The 10526-nt window shown below is 39.7% G+C and overlaps 1 protein-coding gene across 1 annotated transcript; it reads left to right on the top strand.

Moving 5' to 3' along the window:
- The first annotated feature begins 8390 nt into the window (after window positions 1-8390).
- LOC131256413 (uncharacterized) lies at window positions 8391-9072 on the top strand. The gene is made up of 2 exons (XM_058257321.1): window positions 8391-8559; window positions 8770-9072. Exons 1-2 carry the CDS (start codon window positions 8403-8405, stop codon window positions 8970-8972), a joined length of 360 nt encoding a protein of 119 aa, XP_058113304.1. The 5' UTR covers window positions 8391-8402; the 3' UTR covers window positions 8973-9072.
- Window positions 9073-10526: the final 1454 nt, after the last annotated feature.

Raw genomic sequence — 10526 nt, forward strand, 5'->3', positions numbered from 1 at the left:
AGTGATCTCTCTGTCTAATTACAAGAGAAAATAATAATTATTCATTTATAGTCATTTACTGTTATAATTGGAAAACCAAGCAGACCCATATCATGTAGGCCCTGGTGGGTGATGATAGAGGATAGATCCTATGATGGATCCTAAGTAGTGATAGATAATTGTCCAAATGTTTCGCACATGTGCAATATCTGCACATGTGTTGCAATTAACCAATACAATCTCTCCTCGGGCTATTGTCTATGATTTGTCCAATGTGAAAGTACTAATATATTCTCGGACGAGTTTCAAACGTCAGTTAATAATAAAATACACGTCGGCGTATGAATGCATCCATCCAATTTTTAAAAGTATGAGATGGCCCAAAGGAACGGCTGACATTGACTTATGACATGAGAATGGGACCCCTTGAAAAGCACTTTGAATGCAACGTCTTTCCTAGTTTGCGGCAGCGTGTGGTTGTGATTGTTTCAACGTTTGACTAATCTGATGTTTATAAATGTTTAAATTAATGTAAGGCTGTCCACAGACCTAGGTAATGGGACGGGTTTAGGCCGGGCCAGGCCCTGCACGGGCCTGATCCGTCCCAAACCCAGACCAGCCCAACAATTGGTAAAATCTCTATTTCACTCTTGAATGTCTCTATTTTAGAGGAATGAAACCAACTGTCTAGATTCAAGATACATGGGTTGCCTAAATGACCAATATAAAGTCTGGCTGGGCTCGGCCAAAATGACTTGAGCCCAATTTCGAGGAACGAAATTTTCGGGCCACGCATGTTGGGCCTAAGCCCGGCCCACGGGCCACGCTAGTATCCCTGTTGGGCATGTCAGGTAGGGTGAGTGCCCTGCCCATCGCCACCGTCAGTACTTGGTTTGGCCGAGCTGTAAGCCCTTTGGAAGGTCCAGTTTAGTGGAGCACTTTGCCCAATGTGTCATGCGTACGTGACATCCAAACCATCCAAAAGGTGGGCCCCACGTTGATTAGCACCCGGCACGAAATGACTCTCTCTCTCTCTCTCTCTCTCTCTCTCTCTCTCTCTCTCTCTCTATATATATATATATATATATATATATATATATATGGTACTATGCCGTTGATCGCGTGGGAACTTTCCAATGAGGTTGAGCTGCGTGAGCCCCACCGTGATGCTTGTGGAACATCAACACCATGCATTTGATGGGTGTCACGAGATATCCCAAAAATCAGCCACATAGGAACTCAGGTGGGCTATATATACCATCTAAAACCATGCGAAGACATGGCTAAAACATATAAAATTACTTGGTGGGGCCTACCTGAGTTTTGATCTTACCGTTTATCCAAGTGGAACACATACAATGGATGGGTTGGATTTATGAACCACATCTAGGTGGGCTCAATAAATGATTATCAATGTTTTAATGAGAGGGTAACCCCTCTCAACTGATGTATATGGTGTGGCCCACCCAAGTCATGGATTGAATTGGTTATTAAGCCCATGGTCCACCATGTGATGATGCATCTGATTGATGGGGTTGATGTTCTACACACATCATGGTGGGCCCACAGCTTGACCTCATGAAAAGTTCCCCTGTGGGACCTCATAGTGTGTGCGTGTCTATGGAAATGTTTCTATGCACCGTGATGCGTTCAGTCAGATGCACCATTCCATGATGGGCCTCGGGCTTAAAAATCAAGTCAATCCATGACTTTTGTGGGCTTACACCACATACAAATGTTGAGAGGCATTGTCCTCCCATTAAAACATTCATAATCATTTTTTGGGCCCACCAAGATGTGGTTCACAAATCCAGCCCATCCATCATGTGTGTCCCACTTAGATGAGGGGTCAAACTAAGTTTCAGACTTATCCAAATTTTAGGTGACCCCCACCAAGTGCTTTTATATGTTTTAGGCATGTCTTTACATGATTTTAGATGGTATGGCTCACCTGATTTCCATATACAACTGATTTTTAGGATATCCCATAATTTAAAGGGGACCTATCAAATTCACAGTGTTGATGTTCAACACGCATCATGGTGGGGTCCCCACAGCTCGACCTCATACGAAGTTCCCATGAGTTCGACTCCAAAGAACCATTTCCCATATTTATATACCACCTACCCTTTGTTGGTTAAAACCTAAATTTCAAGATCCTTTATATGCTTCCTCATCTTAGTCTGGGCCTGCTTTCAAGTACGTGGACCAACTAAAAATTTCAGGCCGAAATGCCTAGCCTTCAGGCTGAAATGCCTAGCCATAAATGGGGAGAGCCCTTTTCGGCCTAATATGTATTCTAGAAGGGTAGTTTTTGAAGGGAAACGGGAAAGGTGAGCCCTCAAAATCTGAGGATCTACACGAGTTTTGAAACCCTCATAAAGCAGAAGATTGACGCTCTAACGATCCACCTATATACTACTGGAGCAGATGGATTTATTCACACATCTATTCCTACGGTATAAGTGGTCCCAAATTGCGATTTATGGATTATATCGTCCCAAGGACAAGCCAAAATAGACAGACTATTATGCACACTATATCTCTCTTTGTATACTTTTAGTATTTCTTATCATATCACTTATGGGAGGGAGTCTCGTCCTTTTATAGGAAATGATGAGAGATTGGATGAGACCAGATAATCCAGTCTTATCCCTATCTCCCATCAAAAATCAAATTCAAAGATGAATTTGAAACATAACAGAAAAAGAAGAGGCGGTAAGAAACCTAAACTTATGGAACCCACCCACTAGTGATTGCTCACCGGTGGGCCCCACTGGCCTATGTCCGACAGCTTTAGGGTTAGATGGCAAATGCAAGATCTATGAAATTTTGAATGAACCAACCCAAAGATCAGACCGGTTCAAGCCATGCATCAACCATGGGTCCAATCGGGTAAATTTTCTGGCCAGAAAAATAAGGCCGCTCTAGCCGTCCACTCGTACATTGAATGTGGACCCTTAGCTTCTCTTAAACTGTCCACTGCTACCGTAAACTTGAGGCGCACATGATATGCTGACTGGCTAGACTTTTGAGCAACATCTATAACTGTGTGGCCCACCAGACGTATGGCTAGGAGGTGCACAACACATGGCAGGTTGGCCGGTGGAGAGATGCTCTGGAAGTATTATCCAATGCTCCGCGTAAACTCTCTACGCTACCGTTGGCTTCTCAATTTCTACAACTCCGGACCATATTCTGACAATCCAAACCGTTGAAATTACGGGCCACTGTGGATAGCCACTGAAAAAAAAGAAAAAAAAGAAAAAAAAGACCCAGATGTAAAAACCTTAGGGCTTCAATCGATTTCCAACATATAGACGTCATCAAATAAAACGCAATAACAGTTTAAATCCAACAGAAAGAAAATGCCAAATATCTTAAAATCTAGAAGATTTTTGGCTTATGGACCATCCAAAATGGTGAAGGCCATCATATCAACGGTTTGGATCCTGAATCATAGTCTCGCTTGTACTGAAGGATTGGAAGGGATTGAATGGTATTATGGTGGATGGCATGGATTTCTAGGTAATGATAGTGTTGTCAGTGGATTGTCTTGAGATCCATGGGGTTGCTCTATCCCTGGCTATATCCAGTCTGTTTGGCACGCCCGGCCAATCCGGGGATTAAACCTTCCCAATCCCTCATACCCAACACGTCCCAGGCAAATTTGAATGGATTAAGGTAGATTGGATGGGATTTAAAGATAATGATGTTGTTGTCAGTGGATTATCTTAAGATCCATGGGATTGGGATGGGATCACCGACTCTGTTTGGCACGCCCGGCCAATCCCGGGATTTAACTTCCAATCCCTTTCAAAACCATCCAATCCCTTCCAATCCGCCCGGCCAAACCGGCCCTAACATTCTGTACAAACTTTTGGTCGTCGTGTTTTGTTTTTGGTGAAAGTATGGAACACGATATACGAATCTTTAATCTGGATAACTGGCACACATATTTCGGTAATCCAGACCACTGATTTGTTTATACCCACCATAAATGGACTATGAACAAAAAATCTCTTCGATTGAACAACCAAAACCATTCGATTTGTACCATATAAATAGACGGTTATGAAGAGAAATAAAGAATGGTCAACGTTCAAATGAAGAAGTCTCAAGATGGATGACTTAGATAATGAAAATGAGATGAATGTTTTTGCTATGGTCATCAACGGTGTGATGAAAACGACTAACAGTGTGGCTTACAACAATACTAGCTACAAATATGAGATCCAGAAACCCGTGTACACTGTACAAAGTGGTGGGCCGCGTACGTATGATTCTTCGCAATTCAATGCGGGTGAAAAAGAAGTCTGACTAAAGCAGATGGCTTTTAGTGCGAGGGGACCAGGCATCTGCTTACGTAGAAATTTCAAAAGAAGGCACCAGGAATGATGTTTGATGAATCAAGTTGGTGGGGCCCATAGGCAAGGAGACATGGGCAGTGATGAGGTGCATGGGGCCCACTTGCTAGACTTATAATCAGGAGTGTCTCTCATGTGGGGCCTACAAGGAGAGTGGAAGAGATATGATCAGGAATCATAATGACCCAATGCATAAGGTGTATAGTGCCCTGATGTGCAAGTTAGGGCAAGTGGGAGCCGTTGTAGTGGAGAGGACTTAGGAGTGACCCTTAGAACTCTGGAACCAGAAGATCCTAGCCCTTAAAACACGAAGACTCGACTTTATTGTAAACCAAATCGAGCCGAGTCGACTCAAAAACTCGGATGTATTTCACATAAACTTGGGTGCGTTTGGATGCACTTTCTATAAAAAGGGTTTGCGTATTTTTTTTTTTTTTTTGGCCTATCAGCTTTTCTAACATTAATTATTACACTAAGGCATGTTTGGAACATGGGTTTAGGTAGGATTAGGTGATATGGAATGGGCATTTGGTTCATCATTATCTTTAATGATGTTTGGAATTCATGGAAAGAATTGGATTAATGTAAATATCATATTATTCGTTCTGGGAGGAGATATGGTAGGATTTATAAAGGATTTCAAAATCCATTAGGGCCTTTTTGGTACGTGTGCTTAGATGGAATTAGGTGGAATTGAATTGCATTTGGTATCATGCAAATTTCATTGGGTATTTGGGGAGAACAGGATGAGTTGGAGTTAAGTAGGAGGATCTTCCATTTGGTCTTATGTGGGATTTTCGGTAGAATTTGAAATCCACTACACGCGTGGACCCCATATTGATGTATGTGTTTGATCCATGCTGCCCATCTATATATGCCCTTTATACATGACATTTTAGTTATACACATACACTAGTGACCGACATCCATTGCAAATTTTGTTCGTTGATTACAATTTCATGTTCCACCAACTAGGATTTTGCTTAATCCAGTGTTTTTCCCATAGCAAGAATTATATCCTAAACATGGGAATTGAATTGCCCAAATACCATGGTATTTTCATACATACAATCATTGTGTAATAATGGTGTTATTCCCATCTAATACAAATATATATCATTTAATCCCACGAACCAAACATGCCCTTATATCTATGAGCCTCACGTTAGCCATCCGTTCATATGTACCTTTTATATATTACAATTGAGTTGCATTTGCATATGGGTGACTAACATTTTCATGTGAATTTCAATCCTTGGAATACAATTCCATAGTCCACCAAGCTTAGACTTTACTTAATATAATTTTTTATTTTTTTATTTTTTTCAAATGAAGAATTTGATCCTAAATATTATTTGGGATTGAATATGGTAAAAATATCCGGGTATTCCTACATATAAATATTGTTTAATAATAGTGTAAATTCTACCTAATGCAATTCAATATCATTTGATCAGGTGTTCCAAATGAGCCAATAAAAGATGAGATGAGATTTGTAAAAGTAAATTCAAATAGATAACGTGTAAACTAACATTTGGCTTAAAATGATGTTTACGCATCAAATGCCCCTTTTGAATGTGTCCAAAAGAGTCCTTCCACACAAATTTTAAAGTTAATTAATTAAAAGTAATTAAATATTTAAAAAGTATAAATAATACATGAACAATGTCTGTTATATATGCCAAGTCCGGTAGAGTTTCATCTTTTCTTTTTTTGAGTTTGACTGAGTTATTTCAAGTAGAGTAATATTATTTTTGGGTTTTGACCAAGTCATGTCCAGTTGAGTTTTCTTAACTATTGCTGAAATTTGGTCCGGTTGAGTCGACTCAGTGAGTTAAGCTAATTCATGTTTTTTTTCTTTTTAGTTTTTGAGTTTTTAAAATATTATATGGACTGATAAGAAGGCCCCACTAGATGAACGGTGCAGATTAGTAAACCATGACGCCCATCCATGCATATTCACATGTAAGGACCCTGTGATTCCTCCAAATAGAAATGCCCTAGAAAGTTATTGGCTTTTTCTTATTTTACATGGCCATGTGGGAATATGTCGTGGACCATCGTTCAGCTCACATTAAAAATCAGGAAAAAGAAAAAGAGAGAAAAAACAAAGAAAAAAAGGAAAGAGATTTTGCGGTGGTGAAAGACAGGCATGCAAGGCCACTCCAGCCTCCCAAATGGTGCCCTTTCCAAAAGAAAATGCCAAGGCTTTCTTGTTGCAGCTCCGTGCAAGCGACTGGCATTGAGATTATTACAGAGATCTAATGGCTATAAATGCCAGGTTTATCAAGTGGGTGGACCCCACCTGGGTATCCCAATCACCTTATACCCATAAATGAAAGTTTCCCAAAATGCCCCTCCCAAACAACTTATTTTGACCCATGTGTTCTGATAGCATTGGTCAAGATTATTGCCGTTGGATCTTGGTCATGTTTATTGATCATAACCGTTGATCTGATGGCATGTAATACTGATGGTGGCTGCATTGATAAATGTTCAGCATTGGATGGTCCTAAACATTTGCTCTCATGTGGCCTACAAAGTAATGGTTAAAGACATGGTCCATATCCAAATGAAAAATAGTTAAATGATCAAAGGGTAGAAATATTCTAATATGAGAGTTGATGGTCCATGGTGCTGTGAGATCTAGACCATTGATATGATGATCCCCTCTGTAGATGCATGATACCACCAAAATTTATGAGACTTAGAGATTCTTGGCTTGGATTAGTGACATTGAAATTAAATTTCAACAAAAAATAGCCATGGTCCACATTCAATATAAAATATGCCAAAGATATTCAAAGCCTAGGATCCTGCAATCACGGAATTCAAGGCCGTCGAGCTGGACACAAACCAAGCCGGCTTGAAAGCTAGGCTTGGGTTGGTTCGAATAGAAGTTCAGACCAAACTAAGCCTTGGAGTCAAGTTTGTTTTAGGAAAAAAAAAAAAAAAACAAAGCAAGCTTAAAATAGGGAAGTATTGGCTCGGCTCGGCTTGAAGCTCGGCTTGACTCAGCCCGGTTTGATTCAGATTGATCCGGCTCGTAGATTGTATGCACACTATTTCCTGTTGTGTGATCCACTTTGGATATGATTCAATTTTGTGATCATGTCCTAAAATGATATGTAAAAACAAATAGGCAGCGTGGATAATACATATACATGATGACTTGGATAATAAGTAATACATATACATGAATGTACATTGTTTCCTATAGTTTGGTTCACTTGAGCTTTGGATCCGACTCAATTTTGGATCATCTCTTAAAATTATATGTAAAAACTGATGGACGGTGAGGATAATACATATACATGATGGTGGGCCCATAAAGTTTATTTAGTATGCTAAAGCGGGATTTGAATTGGCCGGTGATCTCAACACTCACCACATAGCTAGTGGCAAAGATATATGGGTCCCACCATGCTATATGTGTTTTATCCTGCCATCAAAATTTTAGCTCATTTTGTAGCCCACGTAAAGCATTTCATGGTCAATCACTTTTATCCACATTTTTGTAACATTACCAGTCATTTGAATGGTGAATAAACATTGTAATAGACCCACGCAAAATATTTCATGTTCGCCTTTGGACTTTGGTTTGGTTCGGCTTGGCTCTGATATTTGGACTAAACCAAACCAAGCTCAAGTTCATATAATCTGAATCAAACCAAGCTTAAACAATAGGGATAAGCTCGAAGCTCGGCTTGTGTGAAGCTCGAATAGGAGGTATCACGTAAACAAGTCAAACCAAACTTGGGTCATCAGCTCGGCTCTTGTAAAATTCTATTTATGAGGCTTTCTCCATTAATAAAGAAAGATGCCCCCATCAATATGATCGGCCCAACAACTTGATAGGCACTAAAGTTAAATAGCACGAAGACTTAAATTTTAGCCATGGGATTACATGTTTGATTGTAGTCTTTTGGTAGATTTGAGAAATCTTTATCCACCAAACACACTACTAAGAAAAGATAACCAGTCAATTTAATGGGCCCGACAACAAACATCAACGTTGCTTACGTTGAAATAAAAATGAGAAATTACACCCTTCACATGATGGCATTGTGGAAATTTTCTGAAAGAACATGGGCGTTTAGGTTACCAAACTTTCAATATAAGGGTTCTCAAGCAATTGCTCCCAACAAATGCCTGGTCTTCCTTCCTCTCACTCAATTCTTTCATTGTGATTCTCAACCGTTAATCACAAAAGGTTTGTTCCCTCCCCCACCCTCTTCTTATCAGTCATGCGTCATTCTCTCTTCTCTGCAAATTTCATTTTTTCCTCCCAACTTAACCTTCTTTTGTTAAACAACAATCCACAATTTATGTTGGTATATAGAGTTTTATTTTTTGATCATTTCGACTTAATCTTTCTTTAAATTATACATTTGTGTTCTTGGATTCTTTTTTGGTTTGGCAGAGAAGATGATAGGTCATCAGCTGGATAAGTTGGTGGGGACTCTGAAGTCGAAATTGAGGGTGTTTAAGATGAAGAAACCTTACAATAAGATCGACAAGAGCGATAGCATGAGGATGGAGATAAGGAGTAGGAAAGCTCGAAAGATTATAGAAGAGACTCTCAAGATTGCAGATTCACCAGGCCACAAAAGTTATGCCTTCTGAGTCTGTAATTTTTTTCTTAATTTTTTTAAAAAAATCAATATATGTTATAAGAGATGCAAATATAAAATTTTCCTAGTAAATATCAAAAGCATTTCGCATCTCTTTTAAAATTTGGTAAAAAAGATAGCTTTTTCTTACTGTGAATCTCAAGAGATTCAACACAGAGGTTACGGGTTCAAGACCCATTGTGGTGTGTGGGTGTTAAAAAAATCTCAAGATAAAACCAATGAGAGAGAGTTTAGTGGCCTCGTAGTAGCCTAAGTTGTAGTGCTCTTAGTTACATTTGGACACTTAAACAGCACAATCCATTGATCCAGACGGTTCATTATGTCCAGCACATATTTCATGGACTACCGTGTGAAAATCACACCATTCCGACAAATATTAACCATTTAATCAATGGATTTCAATATGGACAGTCAAGATTGTTTATAAAAGATAGCTCCAATCAACAATTTGATACATCATTTTTCTAGGAACAATCAAGGATTGTTTATGATTCCGATGAATGACTTTTCTAGGCAATCATAACCATCCCTTCCATGGCTTGGAAAAGGGAGGGCTGTAGAAAATAAGGCCATCAAGGATGTGTTATTCTTTCATGGTAGCCCAAGAAATGTATTATGAACTTAACAGATGGTTCAGATCAATTGATTGACTGTTGAATTGAACGGATGCAACTAGAAGCATTATAACTTAAGAGTGCTATGAAGAACACTAGAGTATTTCTCCATAGTAATAAGTTGCATTTACTGTATGGGAAATTGACAGAACTAGCTTGAAATCTGCAATCCAATTTGATGTTTTCATGCTGTTGGCATTTACTTACCAACCCATGGAATTCAGTGTGGGAGAAGAAATCTTGGGTGGCTGTGCATATATAACAACCTATTAAAAGGTGAAATTTGTTGCAGACCATATCTCTTGATTGCTTTTCATAAGTCCACGCTACCCAGTGGATATAGTGCGTTACGAAGAATGCGATGTACCTTCTCTCAATTTCAATATTGCAACCTATCGTGGTATTGAGACTCGGCCAAGTCTCATCTGACTCGTCCGAGTTGAATCCAACTCGGTCAGACCCAATCTGGTTCTACACATGTTTCAACTGGACAAGTCACCCGGTTTGGCCGAATCAAGCTTATTCACCCCTGACAGGTGAGTCGCAACTGGACTTGAGACAAGATGGGCCGCTGCTTCTGTGGACTTAAGACAAAGTGGTACTTCCCATGAGGTCGAGCTGTGTGGGCCCCACCGTGATGTGTGTCGAAAATCAACACTGTGCAATTATTGGGTCTCTTTTAGGTTATGGGATATCCCAAAAATCAGCTGTATATGGAAATCAGGTCAGCCATAACATCTAAAACCAGGTGAAGACATGCCTAAAACATATAAAAGTATTTGGTGGGGCCCACCTAAGTTTTGGATTTGGTTGAAACTTGATCTAACCCCTCATCCAAGTGAGACACACACGATGGATGGTCTGGATTTATGAAATACGTCTCGGTGGGCCCAATAAATAATTATGAATGTTTTAGTGGGAGGGTAACCCCT

The sequence above is a fragment of the Magnolia sinica genome, chromosome 9, assembly GCF_029962835.1.
Source record: "Magnolia sinica isolate HGM2019 chromosome 9, MsV1, whole genome shotgun sequence".
Taxonomy (NCBI): Eukaryota; Viridiplantae; Streptophyta; class Magnoliopsida; order Magnoliales; family Magnoliaceae; genus Magnolia; species Magnolia sinica.